General features: G+C 37.3%; 1 protein-coding gene across 3 annotated transcripts in view; it reads right to left on the reverse strand.

Moving 5' to 3' along the window:
- CDH7 (cadherin 7) overlaps nucleotides 1–20,636 on the reverse strand; it is a 134,066-nt gene that overhangs the window by 19,257 nt on the left and 94,173 nt on the right. For all 3 annotated transcript variants that reach the window (XR_004301604.1, XM_032422647.1, XM_032422648.1), the window contains exons 8-11: nucleotides 19,893–20,029; nucleotides 18,725–18,846; nucleotides 17,949–18,066; nucleotides 14,699–14,950 (exon numbers count right to left, since the gene is read on the reverse strand). Coding sequence is in view for 2 of the 3 variants with exons in the window: in XM_032422647.1 (XP_032278538.1) it covers nucleotides 14,699–14,950; nucleotides 17,949–18,066; nucleotides 18,725–18,846; nucleotides 19,893–20,029 (629 nt within the window). In the remaining variant the exon portion in view is untranslated. The remainder of the gene's footprint in view (nucleotides 1–14,698; nucleotides 14,951–17,948; nucleotides 18,067–18,724; nucleotides 18,847–19,892; nucleotides 20,030–20,636) is intronic.

Here is a 20,636-nt window from a genome sequence, read left to right on the forward strand (position 1 = left end):
AGGAACACCAAAAGATGTTTAACATCACTAATCACCAGGGAAATGCCATTCAAAACCATAAGATTACCTCACACCTGTCAGATTGACAACTGTCAAAAAGACAAAAAATAAGAAGTGTTGGCATAGATGTAGAGAAAACAAAACACTTGCACACTGTTGGTGGGAATGTAAATTGGTGTAGCCACTATGGAAAACAGTATGGAGTTCCCTCAAAGGTTAAAACTACCATAAGATCGAGTAATTACACTTCTGGGTATTTAGCCGAAGAAAACAAAAGCACCAATTCAAAGAGATATGTTTTGAAGAATTTCCATACTGTGTTCTCTCTCTCTCTCTCTCTCTCTCTCGCTCTCCATATATATATATGACTGTATTATGCTAAGTGAAATATCTCAGAGAAGGACAAATACTGAATGATTTCATTTATATGTAGAATCTAAAAAACAAATTGAAACAGAATCATAGGAAAAAACTGTGGGTTACCAGAGTAGGGAGTGACTGGAAGGTGGGCAAAATCGGTGAAGGAGACTAAGTTGTCCAATCCTCCAGTTATAAAATAAGACATGGGAATGTAATGTATAAGGAATATATTCAATAATTTTGTAACAATTTTGTATGGTGACATATGGTACCTAGATTTATCATGGAAATCATTTCATATAAAAATATCAAATCACTATAATGTACACCTGAAATTAATAGGATGTTGTATGTCAAATATACTTCAATTAAAAAGACAAAGAACCATGGTTGTGAACAGTGCTTAATTTAATCAGTAGGTGAGACTCCCCCCTGAGAAGGTAACACTGAAGCTGGTCATAAAGGATAGTGTGAGCCCAACAGGTGAAGAGATTCAGGAAAAATCTTTCAGTAACAGGGTGGCATGTTTGAAACTAATGGAGAGGCAGCTGTGTGGTTCTTCCTATAGGTGACTGAAGGATTAGACAGCCTGATACCTTCACAAGGTGAGCAGGTGTCAGAACATGTCTTGCTTTGTGGGCCATAAGAACCATTTGGATTTTATGTAAGTACATTTGATGCTTCTGAAATGTCTCAAGCAAAGAAATAATTTATGTTTTAAAAACTGAAATGATAGGAAAAATACAGGGGTACTAGCGCAGTCTGGTGATCAAAGACAGATGTCATTGGAAGTGACATCTAAGCTAAGATCTAAAGGATGAGAGAATTCAACTTGTCATTTTTGTCTGGATCTATGTGCTGTAGAATAAGAGATATATGCAGATCCTCAGTCACAGAAGGCCAGAATTTGAACTTGTACTTATGAACCTACTCTATTATTTATAGTCACAAAGAATAAATGAAGATTTATATTTGATAAAATCCAAACATGTGAATGAGGTAAACCGGACATCAACTATAGCATTTTTAACTAAAATTTAAGCTGACTTTTAACAACAAATGCAGTATCCCTGAAATATCTACTGCAGTATTTTCTTTATCTTTAGATAGATTAGGAAAATCATATATTCAGATTTATTTTTTCTTGAGCCCTTATAGATCTCCAAGGCCATTAACCCAAAAACATAATTTAAGTATTTTAAGTGTGTGCCATATCCACCTTATAGAGAAAAAATTAAGAGACAGGATGGATTTCAGACAAATTGCCCTAAAATCATATAATCTTAGGAAATGGGAAAGTCTGGGTCCAATGGAGATAGTACTTATGGGTAAGGACAAGAATAAAATCAAACCTTCTTTTCCACTAATGAATACATTCAAATCATTCATGGTCTCGTTCAGCATGCAGGTATGGCATGCCCTCTACATGTCATATCAGCATTTTATGGCTACATACATAATGATAAAATTATACTCAGCCCCTGACTCTAAAAGCAGGAGTCTACTGGAGCAGACAGACAGACAAACTAATGAAACAGGTGAGTCAGTCATGAAGGATGCTATGGTATACACAAGGTGCTATGGGGCACGCAGGAACAACACCCAACCTGGACTCTGAAGCAAAGTAGGGGGATAGGTGTTCGAGGCAGAAAGAGCAAGTCACGTAAGAGCAGGTAAGACAAAGCAGGATGAGTCTGAGAAAGAGCAGCTCCATAATTTGGCTGAAGGTTGAAATGGTAGAGAGCAGTTAGGTCATAGAAAGTCTGTGATTTTCATCTGTAGACCATTGGAGCCATGGAAATCTTATTTTAAGCTGGTATGTGTCACAGTCACACTTGGTTTGCAAAAGCTTGGTCTGCCTGTGATGCTGGTGGATTGGATCTGGTAGAGACAGGAAATTGCCTAATTCAGAAAGGTGGTGACAGACCTGGGGCAAAATCAGGTGCAACATGAAGGGAGAGCATGGCATAGATTCAAGAATCAACAAAGTAAAATTTCATATTTTGGGGGGACTGATTGGGAGATGGAAGAAAAGAGTAAAGTCTGATTGATTCCCTTCCAGAAACATGGAAATAGGGACTAAGTTAGGAGGAGAGGTAGGGATGTAGGAAAACTGTTCAGGATTTAATAATTCTATTCGAATTTCTAATGCCAGCAATCCATTAGAATGATGAATATGCCCATCCCAGAGTTCTGCAAATCATCTGCACAAGAGAGATGCTGCTTTCTATGTCTCATCTCGAGACAAGGAAACATTTCATTACAACCAAAACTCAGCTTCCCCTTGCCCTGCAAAAAGTATCACAGAGTTCCTCACCATTAAATGTGCCAGTTAGAATTATTTGAGTATCAAGACAGACATAAAACTGACCTAAGTACAATGAATATTGTGTGTGCAAAGACAACTGGTATACTATATATTTTGGTTGTAATGAAGTATAATCTCAAATTTATCATATACAATTCTTGATGTGTTCTCTCAAGGTTGGAAGTAATTGGAGGATACTGTAAATTAGACAGAGTTAACCAAAGAAGTGACGAAGCTGCTTTGTAAAGCAGATCAAAGATTCTGCTGGTTCTAACTTGGCAGCACCTGGGCTGCGATACCCACAGATTGACAGGCATTTCCCAGAGACACGGAAGCCTCTCCTATTGGAAAACACTTAGGGAAAAATACCTTAAAAAGGACATCCAGAAGGCAGTCCCACCTGTGTTTGGGTCTTGGCTGTGACACCTTATAACTTTGTGCATGTCTCCTCTAATTTACAGTTTTCTCATATAAAAAGTGGACATAATACTATTTACTAATACCTGCCTAGGAAATGTGTGGTGAGAATTAAATTAGACCATGCTCATAAAGCACTTAGCTAATGTCTAGCATTTAGTATGAGCTTATTAAATGTAATTAATTTTTTCCTATGCTTACACTTGTTTGAAAGACGAACACATGTGCCACCATAAATTAGCTACTTCTGTCCTTTATTATCACTAGGACTATCATTATAGATTATGATGGGGATCGATCTTTTGCATAGTGCTATCATACTGTTCTCCACTATCTAATATATATATATTTTACTTAGGTAATACTATCACTTACAAAACTAGGAACATATTTTCCTGTTGAACAAAATCATGAGTGGTCACAGTGAGAGGAGCAAATATGATACAGCACTCTGTAGACCAGGAAAGAAAAGTGAAAAGATGCATGACAGCTGGATGTCAAGCTGGCAATCCTGGACACACTGAAAGAACTTGAATTCTATGTAGTAAATAGTGGTTTCCACAACTGATTTATTAAACCTGGAGCTGGGCCAGTCTAACTAATCCCAGTTGTGGTTAAAGATCGAGGAGCTAGAGGGAATATTATAAGACTTCAATTACTTGGATCTAAAGGTCCAAATATGGAAAAACAAAACTTAATATAGTAAATGCAGTGACAATTTTAGTGTGCAGGAAAACGCACAGTCTAACAAAGAAACTGTGTAGACTAACCAAGAAAATAGCTATAATATTCTCAGGATAAATGTGCAATATTTAATATTGAAACACATTTTAAAACAACTGAAATTCTTTCTGCTCATTTCTCAAAATCCACTGAAGTAACAATTTAGTGTCAGTCATTCATAAATTTTTTTTAAAGACTTTATTTATTTGAGAGAGAGAGAGCAAACAACTGAGGGAAAGGACAAAAGGAGAGGGAGAAACAGACTCCCTGCTGAGCAGGGAGCCGGCCAACGGGACTTGGTCCAGGACCCAGATATCATGACCTGAGCTGAAGGCAGGTACTTACCCAACTGAGCCACTCAGGTGCCCCAAATTTGTTTTTTTCTGAAATGCGTTCAGCTTGGTTGAAAAATAACCATATAGGTCTAGTCTAAGGAATTCAGCTAGATAACTATCAAACCATTCTGAACACCTACGAACTCAACAGGAGAGCGAAGAAAAGAATAGCAGCAACTCTCTGAACAGAAAAGCGACCACTTTCTGGAAGGTAGGACATGCGGAGAAGTGAATCCGAGGCGATATTCTGGAGGATAGATGGCGGGGGAGGGAGCCTCCATCAGCCGCTACCGGCAAGTGACAGAGCAGCGGAGCACAAAATCGGAACTTTTAGAAGTCGCTTCTGCTGAGGGATATCACTCCAGTGGCTAAGCAGGGGGTGGAACCCTCGCGGGACAGTGTGGTCTCAGGACCCTCGGGGTCACAGAAAGACCGGGGGTGCCTGAGTGCGGCAGAGCTCCCAGGTATGGGAGCTGGGAAACCGGCTGCAGAGACAGAGCCAGGGAGTGGGCTCTCAGCTCAGGGTTGCCATAAACTGTGATCCACAGCACAGTCGGGCCACTGCTCTTCCAGCAGGGACCCAACAAGCGGCAGATCCGGGGAGACTCCCCTCCTTCCCCTGGGAGGAGCAGCGTGGGAGCCACCGCAGGGATCTGCTGGGTTTGGAGACTCCACACGGGGTCGGGTGCCAGAGATAGAAAGGCTTGGTCACAGGCCAGGTGGGCACGGAGTGCGGCCAGAGACTGGGGAGACAGGAGTGATTTACTGCTTTTCTGTGGGGGCGCACTGAGGGGAGGGCCCCAAGTTCTCGGCTCCTCTGGGGCGGAGATTGGGAGGCCGCCATTTTCACTCTCGTCCTCCAAAGCTGGGCGTAAAGCTTGCAGGGAACAAAAGCTCCCGAGAGCAAACCCGAGCAGATTACTTAGCGCGGCCCCCAGCACGGGCGGTACAATTCTGCCTCAGTGAAGACTTTTGAGAATCACGGCAGCAGGCCCATCCCCCCAGAAGATCAGCAAGAACACCCTGCCAAGACCAAGTTTACCGATCAATGAGAACAGCAGAACGCTAGCACTAGGGGAATACTGCACATAGAATTCATGGATTTTTTCCCCATGATTCTTTAGTCTTTCAAAGTTAATTTTTTTAATTTTCTTTCTTTTCTTTTTCGGTTTTTTTGAATTTTTACTTTTTCCTTTTTCAACCAACATCTTATCAATCCCTTTTTTAAAAATCTTTTTTATTTTTAAATTTTAGAGTCATATTCTATCCCTTCATTGTAGTTAATCTTATTTTTTGTATATATATAAGTTGTTCTCTCTTTAAAATTTTGGTATGTGTTTCTTCTAGCAGACCAAAATATACCCTAAGTCTCTAGTGTATGGCTTTGTTCTAGTCTCCTGCCTGCTCACATTCTCTCCCTTTTTTTTAAATTTCTCTTCTTTATTTTTTCAACCAACTTCTTATCAATTCCTTTTATAAAATCTTATATAATTTTTGTCTTTAAGTCATATTCCATCCCTTCATCATATTTACCCTTATTTTTGTACATATATGTTTTTCTTTCTTTAAAATTTTGGGAGGCAGTTTCTTCTAACAGACCAAAATATGCCCAAAATCTAGTGTGTGGCACTGATCTATTCACCAGCCTGATCATATTTGAACATATTCTTTTTTTTTTTTTCCTTTTCCTTTTTTCTTTCTTTCCCTTTCTTTTCCCCTGGTTTCAGGTCTCTTCTGATTTGTTTAGTGTATATTTTTCTGGGGTCATTGTTACCTTGTTAGCATTTTGTTCTCTCATTCATCTATTCTCTTCTGGACAAAATGACAAGATGGAAAAAATCACCTCAAAAAAAAGAACAAGAGGCAGTACTGACTGCCAGGGACCTACTCAATACGGACATTAGTAATATGTCAGAACGAGAGTTCAGAATGACGATTATAAAGATACTAGCTGGGCTTGAAAAAAGCATGGAAGATACTAGAGAAACACTTTCTGGAGAAAAAAAAAAGAACTAAAATCTAACCAAGTCAAAATCAAAAAGGCTATTAATGAGGTGCAATCAAAAATGGAGGCTCTAACTGCTAGGATAAATGAGGCAGAAGAGAGAATTAGCAGTATAGAAGACCAAATGATGGAGAATAAAGAAGCTGAGAAAAAGAGAGAGAAAGAACCACTGCATCACGAGGGCAGAATTCGAGAGCTAAGTGATACCATAAGACGAAACAATATTAGAATAATTGAGATCCCAGAAGAAGAAAGAGAGAGAGGGGCAGAAGGTATATTGGAACAAATTATAGCAGAGAACTTCCCTAATTTGGGGAAGGAAACAGGCATTAAAATCCAGGAGGCACAGAGAACCCCTCTCAAAATCAATAAAAATAAGTCAACACCCCGATATCTAATAGTAAAACTTAGAAGTCTCAGAGACAAAGAGAAAATACTGAAAGCAGCTCAGGACTGTAACCCACAATGTTAGAAACATTAGATTGGCAGCAGCCCTATCCACAGAGACCTGGCAGGCCAGAAAGGACTGGCATGATATATTCAGAGCACTAAACGAGAAAAATATGCAGCCAAGAATATTATATCCAGCTAGGCTGTCATTGAAAATAGAAGGAGAGATAAAAAGCTTCCAGGACAAACAAAAACTAAAGGAATTTGCAAACACGAAACCAGCCCTACAAGAAATATTGAAAGGGGTCCTCTAAGCAAAGAGAGAGCCTAAAAGTAACATAGACCAGAAAGGAACAAAGACAATATACAGTAACAGTCACCTTACAGGCAATACAGTGGCACTAAATTCATATCTTTCAATAGTTATCCTGAATGTAAATGGGCTAAATGCCCCAATCAAAAGACACAAGGTATCAGATTGGATAAAAAAACAAGACCCATCGATATGCTGTCTGCAAGAGACTCATTTTAGACCCAAAGACACCTCCAGATTGTCAGTGAGGGGGTGCAAAACCATTTAGCATGCTAATGGACACCAAAAGAAAGCTGGGGTAGCAATCCTTATATCAGACAAATTAGATTTTAAACCAAAGACTATACTAAGAGATGAGGAAGGGCACTATATCATACCTAAAGGGTCTATCCAACAAGAAGATCTAACAATTGTAAGTATCTATGCCCCTAACATGGGAGCAGCCAATTATATAAGCCAGTTAATAACAAAATCAAAGAAACACATCGACAAAAATACAATAATCGTAGGGGACTTTAACACCCCCTTCACTGAAATGGACAGATCATCTAAGCAAAAGATCAACAAGGAAATAAAGACTTTATTTTTTTTTTTATTATGTTAGGTTAATCACCATACATTACATCATTAGTTTTTGATGTAGTGTGGAAATAAAGACTTTAAATGACACACTGGACCAAATGGAATTCACAGATATATTCAGAACATTCCATCCCAAAGCAACAGAATACACATTCTTCTCTAGTGCCCACGGAACATTCTCCAGAATAGATCACATCCTAGGTCACAAATCAGGTCTCAACTGGTACCAAATGATTGGGATCATTCCCTGCATATTTTTGGACCGATATGCTTTGAAACTAGAACTCAATCCCAAGAGGAAAGTCAGAAAGAACTCAAATACATGGAGGCTAAAGAGCATCCTACTAAAGAATGAATGGGTCAACCAGGAAATTAAAGAAGAATTTAAAAAAAATCATGGAAACCAATGAAACTGAAAACACAACTGTTCAAAATCTTTGGGATGCAAAAAAGGCAGTCCTAAGAGGAAAGTATATAGCAATACAAGCCTTTCTCAAGAAACAAGAATGGTCTCAAATACACAACCTAACCCTACACCTAAAGGAGCTGGAGAAAGAACAACAAATAAAGCCTAAACCCAGCAGAAGAGAAATAGTAAAGATCAGAGCAGAAATCAATGAAATAGAAACCAAAAGAACAGTAGAACAGATCAACGAAACTAGGAGCTAGTTCTTTGAAAGAATTAATAAGATTGATATACCCCTGGCCAGACTTACCAAAAAGAAAAGAGAAATGGCCCAAATAAATAAAATCATGAATGAAAGAGGAGAGATCACAACCAACACCAAAGAAATACAAACAATTATAAGAACATATTATGAGCAACTATATGCCAGCAAATTAGATAATCTGGAAGAAATGCATGCATTCCTAGAGATGTATAAACTACCAAGTGAACCAGGAAAAAAGAGAAAAACTGAACAGACCTATAACCACTAAGGAAATTGAAGCAGTCATCAAAAATCTCCCAACAAACAAGAGCCCAGGGCCAGATGACTTCCAAGGGGAATTCTACCAAACATTTAAAGAAGAATTAATTCCTATTCTTCTGAAACTGTTCCAAAAAATAGAAATGGAAGGAAAACTTCCAAACTCATTTTATGAGGCCACCATTACCTTGATCCCAAAACCAAAGAGCCCATCAAAAAGAATTACAGACCAATATCCCTGATGAACATGGATGCAAAAAATATCACCAAAATACTAGCCAATAGGATCCAACAGTACATTAGATGGATTATTCACCACGACCCAGTGGGATTTATTCCTGGGCTGCAAGGTTGGTTCAACATGTGCAAATCGATCATAAAAGAAAGAACAAGAACCATATCATCCTGTCAATAGATGCAGAAAAAGCATTTGACAAAGTACAGCATCCTTTCTTGATTAAAACTCTTCACAGTGTAGGGATAGAGGGTACATACCTCAATATCATAAAAGCCATCTATGCAAAGCCCACAGCGAATATCATTCTCAATGGGGAAAAACTGAGAGCTTTCCCCCTAAGGTCAGGAACACGGCAGGGATATCCACTATCACCACTGCTATTCAGCATAGTACTAGAAGTCTTAGCCACAGCAATCAGACAACAAAAGAAATGAAAGGCATCCTAATCGGCAAAGAAGAAGTCAAACTCTCACTCTTTGCAGATGATATGATACTTTATGTGGAAAACCCAAAAGACTCCACCCCAAAACTGCTAGAACTCATACAGGAATTCAGTAAAGTGGCAGGATATAAAATCAATGCACAGAAATCAGTGGCATTTCTAAACACCAACAACAAGACAGAAGAAAGAGAAGTTAAGGAGTTGATCCCATTTACAACTGCACTCAAAACCATAAGATACCTAGGAATAAATCTAACCGAAGAGGCAAAGAATCTGTCCTCAGAAAACTATAAAATACTCATGAAAGAAATTGAGGAAGACACAAAGAAATGGAAAAACGTTCCATGCTCATGGATTGGAAGAACAAATACTGTGAAGATGTCAATGCTACCTAGAGCAATCTACACATTCAATGCAATCCCTATCAAAATACCATGAACTTTTTTCAAAGAAATGGAACAAATCATCCTAAAATTTGTATGGAACCAGAAAAGAGTCCAAATAGCCAGAGGAATATTGAAAAAGAAAAGCAAAGCTGGTGGCATCACAATTCCGGACTTCAAGCTCTATTACGAAGCTGTAATCATCAAGACAGTATGTACTGGCACAGAAACAGACACACAGATCAATGGAACTGAATAGAGAGCCCAGAAATGGACCTTCAACTCTATGGTCAACTACTCTTCGACAACGCAGGAAAGAATGTCCAATGGAAAAAAAACAGTCTCTTCAACAAATGGTGTTGGGAAAATTGGACAGCCACATGCAGAAGAATGAAACTGGACCATTTCCTTACACCACACACAAAAATAGACTCAAAATGGTTGAAAGACCTAAATGTGAGACAGGAATCCATCAAAATCCTAGAGAACACAGGCAGCAGCCTCTTCGACCGCAGCCGAAGCATCTTCTTCCTAGAAACATTGCCAAAGGCAAGGGAAGCAAGGGCAAAAATGAACTATTGGGACTTCATCAAGACAAAAAGCTTTTGCACAGCAAGGGAAACAGTCAACAAAACCAAAAGACAACTGACAGAATGGGAGAAGATATTTGCAAATAACATATCAGATAAAGGGCTAGTATCCAATATCTATAAAGAACTTATGAAATTCAACACCCAAAGAACAAATGATCCAATCAAGAAATAGGAAGAAGACATGAACAGACATTTTTCCAAAGAAGACATCCAAATGGCCAACAGACACATGAAAAAGTGCTCAACATCGCTCGGCATCAGGGAAATCCAAATCAAAACCTCAATGAGATACCACCTCACACCAGTCAGAATGGCTAAAATTAACAAGTCAGGAAAACGACAGATGTTGGCGAGGATGCGGAGAAAGGGGAACCCTCCTACACTGTTGGTGGGAATGCAAGCTGGTGCAGCCACTCTGGAAAACAGTATGGAGGTTCCTCAAAAAGTTGAAAATAGTGCTACTGTACGACCCAGCAATTGCACTACTCAATATTTAGCCCAAAGATACAAATGTAGTGATCTGACAGGGTATGTGTACCCCAGTGTTTATAGCAGCAATGTCCACAATAGCCAAACTATGGAAAGAGCCAAGATGTCCATTAACAGATGAATGGATAAAGAAGATGTCGTATATATATATATACAATGGAATATTATGCAGCCATCAAAAGAAAAAGAAACAACGAAATCTTGCCATTTTCAATGACATGGATGGAACTAGAGGGTATTATAGCTATGTGAAATAAGTCAATCAGAGAAAGACATGTATCATATGATCTCACTGATATGAGGAATTCTTAATCTCAGGAAACAAACTGAAGTTTGCTGGGGTGGTGGATGATGGGAGCGATGGGGTGGCTGGGTGATAGACATTGGGGAGGGTATGTGCTATGGTGAGTGCTGTGAATTGTGTAAGACTGATGAATCACAGACCTGTACCCCTGAAACAATTAATACATTATATGTTTTTTAAAAAAAAGAAGAAGAAGATAGTAGGAAGGGAAAAATGAAGGGGGGAGGAATCGGAGGGGGAGACTAACCATGAGAGTCTGTGGACTCTGAGAAACAAACTGAGGGTTCTAGAGGGGAGGGGGGTGAGGGGATGGGTTAGCCTGGTGATGGGTATTAAAGAGGGCATGTATTGAAAAAAAAAATATATGCCCACAATTATGAACTTAACTATGATAAAAATGCATAAGAAAATTGGTGTTGGGGTAGGGCTCAGTCTGGGTGGCTCAGTCTGTTAAGCCTCTGACTCTTGATTTTGGCTCAGGTCATGATCTCAGAGTCGTGAGGTGGAGCCCCATGTTGGGCTCTGTGCTGAGCATGGAGCCTGCTTATGATTCTCTCTCCCTCTGCCCTTCCCCTTGCTTGCATGCTCTCTCTCTCTCTCAATAAATAAATAAAATCTTAAAAATTGGTGTGGCAAAAATATTTATTCAAACATTAGAATACTAAAGTATTTTGCCATATACTGATGAAATGGTTCTACTTGCAAAATAATCACATCTGATTGATAACTTTATCATGAACTTTGAATATGACCATAATTATTCCCATTCGAGGTATATTCAATGTAAGTAAAGGAAACTTCAGGCTCTAATTTTTGGGTCTCTTTCATTTAGAAAATTCAGGTACAAATAAATTAGAAAGGGTGAGAACAAAGTTAGGATGGGAGAAAACTCAGGAAATAGTTCACCCGTAAAGGTAGAAGGACACAAACATGAAGTCGACACGACCAACTTCAGACAACATGACTTTCCAACTCTGAGAAAGAAAGGACTATGTGTGAACAATTTTGAAAAAAAAAAATATTTTCAAGGTGTGTTTTTTTTTGTAGTTTAATCCAAAAGCAGTGATTCATGATAAAGAGACCTAGAATCTTATGGCATAACTTGTTATATGAACTCCTGAAATCCTCGAACCCAGTTTTACTTCCCTTTTCCCCTCTGCAAAGTGCCGAGGTTTGGGCTAGAATTGATTTCTATGATGCCTTCCAGCATGAATATTCTGGAAACTTCAGGGCATCCCTTTCTCTCATCTTACAAATAGCTTTAATTTGAAACATCACTGGAAAACAAACTTGCCACACAGGGAAGCACCTTTTCTTAGGGATTAAAAGCCCAGGTGCTCCTCTAGTTTCATCCTTATAGATTGAACTAGATTCTCAAGTAGTTCTTCCCTATTTCCATCCCTTTGCTTTTTTTTTTTTTAAACCATTTTTTAAGATTTTTTTATTTATTCATTTGAGAGAGAGAGAGAGACAGAAAGAGAGAGCACGAGCAGGGGGGAGATTCAAAAAGAGAGGGAGAAGCAGATTCCCTGAGCAGGGAGCCGACATGGGGACTCGATCCCAGAACCCTGAGATCATAACCTGAGCTGAAGGCAGACGCTTAACCGACTGAGCCACCCAGGCACCCCTACCCTGATTTTTTCTTGCAATATTTATTTAGAAGCCTAAAAATGTTGAGTTACAAATCCCGTTATCTAGTGTCTAGGAATAAAACCCACCTCACCTCTTGAGGTGTAAAGGTCACTCGTGCACTAGAAGTCATGACCCATGCCAGGCTGTGTATCCCATCCACAGCACACCCACCCAAATACACGGTCATGTTGGCTTTGTCACATGTTGTGTGAAAACCCAGAGTCTGTAATTGAGGAGACAGAACCAAAAGAATATGCAACGTCCTGATCATCTGTTTCTAAGGACTCAGGAAATAAGGCATAAAAAGACTCAATTCTGAACAGGAATACCAGTATTGGAACACACTGACTACTGAGCCAAGTCCTCACTGAGAAATGAAAGCCACTAGTCCTCAAATGACTTTCAGTACAATAGGCTCTGTTTGGACTTCTGTTTTGGTAGACTTGGAGAAACTTTAAAAGATGAGTAAAATATAAGACATAAACACCTTATCCTAAGAAGCGGAAGAGGTATTCCTAGTCTGGTATCTGTTAAAGGAAAAGACTCAAATATAACTAAATTTTGACGAAAGCCACAAAAACCTATAATCTTACCCTGCGACAAATGTATACACACACGTACTCTTATATGTCACATGCAAGAATAAAATCTATAAAACTCTATTTCACTTATTTTCAGTGACAGCTAGGTAATGATTCTTAATTAGAACCATCAAGCCACTTAACCTGCAAGGAATCCTTAGGTCAATGGTAAAAGTATGTTCTAAGAATGAAGAAGGCTTCATTAGATAGACAGCCTTAAAAAAAAGTCAAAGGTAATTAATTGTTGGGTGTGATTAAATTGTGAGGAATACAATTTTATCTTACTTGTTTGAAGTACGACATAATCTAAATTGTCTGTGATAAACTGGCCAGGTTAAGTTCAAAAAGAGTCATCCATATACCATCTGCCTTTGCAATGGTTCCATCTTTTTCAAAATTTACTCTAGTCCTTTGTATTCTATTCTAATCAGGCTTTAACTGAGAATTACTTACCATTTCTAATGAATTTGAGACTTTCCATCACCTGTGTGAAGCTATTTGAAAAAAAAATGTTTTTTTCCTTTCTAGATTTATTTGGTTAGCTGAGGTTATTGAAGTCAGTAATTTCCATTTGTATGAGATCATTTACAGTGTATTAGTAACTAGGTCTTAGCTTGGTTAATAGGTTGAGAATTCAGTTCATAAATAACACTTAAAAGTTATCGCATGTGCACTATATGGTAGGTACATGATTATCTCATTTAATTTTTACAACAACCTTACAGTCTAGTTCTATTATTTTTCCCTTCTAGGTTAAGTAGCCCAGCTTTATAATGTTCCCCTGGTGAAAAGCTAGTGTATGTTGGGAACAGTAATAAAAGTTAGGTTTACTGAACTTCATAAATCTTGTTTTTAAACATTACACAATGATGACTCACATTGCCAAATTCAGCTTTTACAAAAATCTATTATAAATGGGTTCACAAATTATATTAGACCCCAAGAAAACACACAGTACGGTCTCAGATGTAATATTAAACGCTTGTTGTCCTTGATGTAGGAAGTTCTACTCTGATAGACAATATAGCTAAGGAGTAAACCCATTACCCAATGCCCATGTTGGATGTCTCCCAATTTTTAAAAGGGTACTGCATAATCTCTTATAAAACTAATTCTAATATAAGTTATAAATCTTATTTAACCATGCAATAAAGTAATCATGGAGAGTATAATTAAATATGCGAATTCTTGGGAAATTATAACTTTTGCATTGCTGAAATTGCAATCTTTTCAAATTTGTGAATAATTTAAAAATCTACCTTAAATCTTTTCTGAAAAGAGGTGGGGATATAAAACCATAATTTCTGAAGTAATCACATTATCAAAACAACATAGAAAATATTCTGGTCTAAAATATCTCCTCTGTAGGGTATTCTAAAACAAACAGCTGGGACACGGTAAATTTGAAAAAAAAAAAAAAAATCAAGTTTAAACAGTCATTTATCTTCACTGTTGTTTTAAAAATGAAATTGATATTTTTTCCGAGTTGTATTTTAAATATACCATTGGAAAGTGTGGCCAATGAACATGGGTTGCTCATTGAACAAAACACCATCCAACAGAATTCTTGCATATGTTCTCAAAAAGGTACTAAAGGCAAAAGAAAAGAGAAAGGTCATGATATATGGTTGGTGTGATTGCTCTTACAGAGCAAGCACTGGAAACAGTACCTACCCAGTAATGTCAAGACACAGGCGAGTATCGCGATCAGGGCTCCTGTGCTGAGACCCGCGGGTAGGACGTAGGCTTCCGCATTGCAGCTCTGGGCGATCCCATCAGCATCACAGTCGCAGACGCGGATGGTGAGAGTGTTGGTGCTGCTGAGGGAAGGCGATCCACTGTCCACGATGAAGATCGGCAAATAGTAAACAGATTGTTCTTGTCTCCGGAAGCCATTTCTCCTGGTGAGAATGGAAGCTGTGTTGTCTAGGATAAAGAAAACAAATGTGTAACACAAAACTTCTGATGGACTCAGTCCTGCCAAACTTACCTGATTTAAGGGGGTGGGGGGCTGGGCGAAATAGGTGAAGGGGATTAAGAGGTACAAACTTCTAGAAGAAAAACACACACACACACAAATTTATGTGATTTAAGTCATTCTGTTAAGTGTCTTTTGTCAGAGAGCTCTATTACCCAGTACTGGTTCATTTTAATACATTTTAATGTATTTACGTCATGCTACACAGTTATGACCAAAGGAAACAGTTATCCAGTAAAACTGAATATGAAAATTTTTGTTCATCCCTTAACTGCAACTTTGTAAAAATTACATAGAATACACTCTTTTCTCCTAAATTTCAAACCATACACTTACAAAGAGGATGATTCAAATTAACAGGATAAATATTTTTGCAGCATCATCAGATAACACAAATAAAAATCCCAATCCATCCTCTTCTTGACAAGTTCCAAACCCAATATAGAAACAAGTAAAATAAGACAATCCAGCTTTATTTGAATTAAGTATACATAGATATTCAGGAAAGGAATTATTGTGTAGTTTTTAAAAATCCATATTGGTATATATCATCACCCAAACCCCATGTATATAAACACTTTGTTAGTGATAAAATAGGTCATTTGTGTTTAATTTATATTCAATATTCTATTTTATCTAACTTTTAATTATGAAGCTTTTACCAGTGATCAATAAGTCTGTATCACATAACTGTAATTTCTATATCAGAAATAATTTTTTTTATCTACTAACAATTTACCCAGCTACTGTCTTAACTAGAGAATTTATGTGATCCTTTAAATTTATAGCAATTAAAACATAAAGAAGGAAAATAGGATCATAGTTTCATCTAGTGTACTTTAATATGTATCTCCTTTCCAAGCTATCAAAAAGATATTTATCCAATGTTTATCATAAAAGAATTAACAATGCTCTAATGAAAGAGCAAGCTGAAATCTATTCTATCCAAAGAGCACAAAACAAGGAGCTCATAGGAGACTGGAGAAAACATATAACCTCCAATCATAGATGTGGCAAGTATAAAACTGTTTGATTTTTAGGTTCTGTCTGGTAAGTTTTTATGTAAACAAATCTTTTAAGACGTGAATTTCAGGGGTTCATTAAAAATCTATACATGGAGTTGTAGAAGGATATTATTTTCAGTATGTTTCCATACACTTAATAGTAACACACACACGTGTCTATTTCTTTACCTCCCAATCATTAAGATATAGGTATTGATGATTTGATACACAAAGTTTTTTCAGAGCTGCTGAATTGTAATCTAACATGACTGCCATCAAATAGCATGTGTGTGTGTGTGCACACAATGGATTGTGAAGCACATGCATAAATGCCCAATATGTGAAAGAAAGCCCTATTCTCAGGAAGGAGATCATAAAATTCATCATGTTCTCTATGCAGTTCCTATGATGGAAGCTAATATAAGAACTGATCTTCTCCAAGGTACATGCTAGGGAGCTCTGGTCTTGAATTAGGGAAATCTTTCAATTGTGCAGCAGTGGGGATGTCCTGTAAATCCATACATTTTAGTGCATGTACTGTTCAACAATTGTGGTGATACTGGATGATGACACATGGGGGAAATATTCAGACTCTTCTTGGCAAGGTCATAAAATCCCCTCTCTACACTTGTGCTAGATGAATCCAAGTGCTGAGAATTGTCCCAAATATGATTAAGTCAGAGAGTCTGGGATTACCCACATAGAGAATGCTCTTCCTTTTATATTACTAAAGGGACAAGATAGTGTTCTCATTTAAGCAGAGAGTGGGATCAGGAAAACTATTATTTTCAGATTGAATTTTTGAGGTCAAAGTTGGATTTTCTACACTAAAGATGATGGCGGCTTCAGGCAAAAAGTACTTATCATGTCTACCTTCTGAGTAAGTCTTTTTAGATGAGCCAGTGTTTGACTAGCAAATCTATTTCTACATTTTTTTTTTTTCCTGAAACCTGATTCACACATTCAACTCAAAGGAATTACATTTTCTGTATTGGTGGAGAATACTCCTCTCTCTCTCTATATATATATCAGTTGAAAATGCCCTTCTGTTAAAATAAATACCTTGAATGAAAACACCTGTGAATATATAAATTCAAAATTAGAGAACAGATAGCAGGTTCTCTTACTTTAAAAGTTCTTATAATTGTCCACGTGTTGTCTATAATGATATATATGTTGTTTATATTATAAAATAATTGTTTATATATGCCTATGTCAGTCTATATATATTTATAAAATGTAAATATATATGTGTGTTTCTGTCTATATATATATTTTTAAAGCAAAAATGTGTGTGTGTATTTTTTTAAGCAAAACCAGAATATACTTACAGGTACTTATAAAAATATTCTATAATGAAACTTAGGGAACTGATAAGAGTGTTTACCTTTGAAGCAGAGAAATGAGATTTAGGATGACAGGAAATTCTTTTGTTTTTTTTATACTTCCTTGCATCAGGAATATATATATCTGTTAATTATTTGCATGGATTACTTCTATTTTTTTTTGTTAAATAAAATAACTGATGCTACTATTGAAAATATTAAGTCAAAGTTGATTTAGGTTGATATAAAACTGGAAATACCGATTATTTTCCTAATGTCTCAAGTTATACCTATGTAGTACATAGCCTTGTTAACACATTTAGCTGGCTCTCAAAGGTCTAAAAGAAAAGTCAGAAAGAGATGTATCTGGCTTCTCCCCTATTTGGATTTAGGCCTGAAATGATTTAAGTACCAGCTGCTTCTTCATGACAGCAAATCCATAGATAAAAATTACTTGAGGTGCTCATTGCCCTTTAATTAATGTCCTTGCTTGTGTGTGTGTGTGTATGTGTGTGTGTGTGTGTGTGTGTCTCCATAATCAGCATTCCTGAGCAAGAAAAAGTATTTGCCTAGAGAGTTTGTACCTGCTGCCTCCACTGGTGACAATAATTCCTTACCTTTGTTATCTTTCAGTGAAAAGTTGTGGTTATTTGTTGCATCAGTTGTTAAGCTGAAATAAAACTGGTGTCCATTGGATGGCTCATCTTTATCAACAGCACTGATCATCTGGATAACCTAGGGATGGAGAATTAAAACACATGAAAGCACGTTGCTGTGCTCTTCTGTGTTCTGTGCTACAGGACAGAGCAATTTTATACCTTATAATAAATACCATCCTCCTGGGGGGAAGGACCAGATGTACTAATATGAACCCAATCTAAAAAGGGCTCTGAAAAACCAATCATGTCCCTTTGAAATTTCATGTTTGCATTTACTTTTGTGAACCTGAGAAAGAAGCTGTACCAACTGATGAACCAGCCCAGTACACATCACAAGACCCCGAACAATACGGATGAGTAGAACAAACCACACCAAGATTAAACTACACTTAATTCTTAGAAGTTCAAGGTACATAAGCCCTGCTGTGTAAAACGGGGAACAGCCCAATCAAGCTTCATATGCTAGATTTCTCCTTAAAAGAGTCAAAGCCCTCAACCATTTACCATGGCTTTTACAATGTTTACCCTTCTTCTTGAGAAATTTCATCATCCCAATTAAACCAGAATTTTAAAGTTCCTTCAATATTAGTTTATGCTACACATCAAAGTGTTAGTTTTGCTGAGACGTGCTGATTATGTTTTATCTTAAAGCTGGCAGAATTTCAAAGGCAACTGCGGCTGGATATTTTTAAAGAAATCACAAGCTAGGAGCCTGGTGTGCTAAGAGCTCTTACCTGCCCTGGCTGGGCATTTTCACACACGGTGGTCTCATAGTCCATAGCAAATTCGGGGGCGTTGTCATTGACGTCAAGTATAGTAATGGCCACGTAGCCTCTTCCGACTTGAGATGGATTCTCTAATAAAGAGGAAAATGTCTTACCACTTACTCTGAGACTAAAGCTATTTTCCATTGCCATTTTACTCAAGCAACTCCCATTAAAAACAATTAGAATTATTCAAAATGGTTTGCCTCTTAAATCGTGATTCTTTCTTTTTTTTTTTTTTTTTTTTAAAGATTTTATTTATTTATTTGAGAGAGAATGAGAGACAGCATGAGAGGGAGGAGGGTCAGAGGGAGAAGCAGACTCCCCGCCGAGCAGGGAGCCCGATGTGGGACTCAATCCTGGGACTCCAGGATCATGACCTGAGCCGAAGGCAGTTGCTTAACCAACTGAGCCACCCAGGCGCCCTTAAATCGTGATTCTAATAAGAAAATGACCAAACCATGAATGAAATCTAGAAACATAACACTATGTTTCTTCAAAGGGAGCAACAGAAAATTTGATCTAAACATCATATATATGTATAGTACATGTGTGTATTTATTTGAGTCCCTGATGAGAAAATCATTGAAAGAAAGAACCAATAAACCATGAATCTCAATATTCTTTGAAGCTAGAGTACAGATTTGTATGACTATACACATATATTATATAAATATTACCTATGCACATATACTATATATGTAGATAATATGCATAACATATAATTATGCATTGTTCTTTCAATATTTTTATTATAAGGGGCTAAAATCAGTTCAATATCAATATGCTTATCTGTGTGTATTGGTTAGAGATCAAGTTACTACTTTTTGTAAGCTCTTGGACCGACTTTATATCAGCATAGATGCAGCTTATGAAATAAGACTATAATACAACAGGAAGCCATTGGAAGGTAACTCAGGCCCATTATTTTATAGTAATCTCTTTTCATTAACTTTGTGAGTATTGGCAAATAAATGATATAAGTATATTTCACAGCTTGAAATTAGGGATTTTCAAGATTTTGCTCAATTAAAATAAGCATGTAATGTAACTCAAGCAGAAATTAGCACCTCATGACAACCCATTCTCTACTCTCAATGACCTCCATCCTAATTTAATGTTAAACCTTACAACTTACGGCTCTCCATTGCAAGAACTGTGATATTATGAACAGCATTTGTCTCTCGATCCAAAGATTTGGCAGTTGTAATAACTCCACTGTTGGCATCGATATTGAAGTATCTCTCCAAGTCTGTGTTTCTGTCAATTGAATACCTAATTGAACATTAAAAAAGAAAGAAAAAAATACTTCAATATTTGTTTGATTACAGTTTGCTAAATTTATTTCATTAATTGCATAGCCAACCACCAAATCCTGCTGACTCCACAATCTGTCATATTAGTAACATAAATACATGCTTAGTTTAAAACTTCACCAATGTTATACTCAGTTCATAACTGCTTGTCGGTAATCTTTTTGCTTTTCTGTCAGTAAAAAATAAATACCCTAGTATAGATATCTTCACAGTGGATTGTTTAACTAATAAACTTCAAATTTATTTTATTATTATTTTGGCTCTCGAAAATCATTTACAAAAGATTTAGTAGCCCTTGTCATGGTTATAGGTCCCTCTAAAAAGAAACAGACAAAGACATCTTGCCCATTCACATACACTTAGTAACATCTTTTGTCTTGACAACACCAGCCTAATGTTAATCCTCCAACTTTTTTTAATTAATTTATTTTTGATGTAGTGTTCCATGATTCATTGTTTGCGTATAACACCCAGTGCTCCATTCAGCACATGCCCTCTTTAATACCGATCACCAGGCTAACCCATCCCCCCACCCCCCCCCCTCTAGAACCCTCAGTTTGTTTCTC

Source organism: Phoca vitulina, unplaced genomic scaffold (genome assembly GCF_004348235.1).
Source record: "Phoca vitulina isolate PV1807 unplaced genomic scaffold, GSC_HSeal_1.0 scaffold27, whole genome shotgun sequence".
In the NCBI taxonomy this organism is placed as follows: Eukaryota; Metazoa; Chordata; class Mammalia; order Carnivora; family Phocidae; genus Phoca; species Phoca vitulina.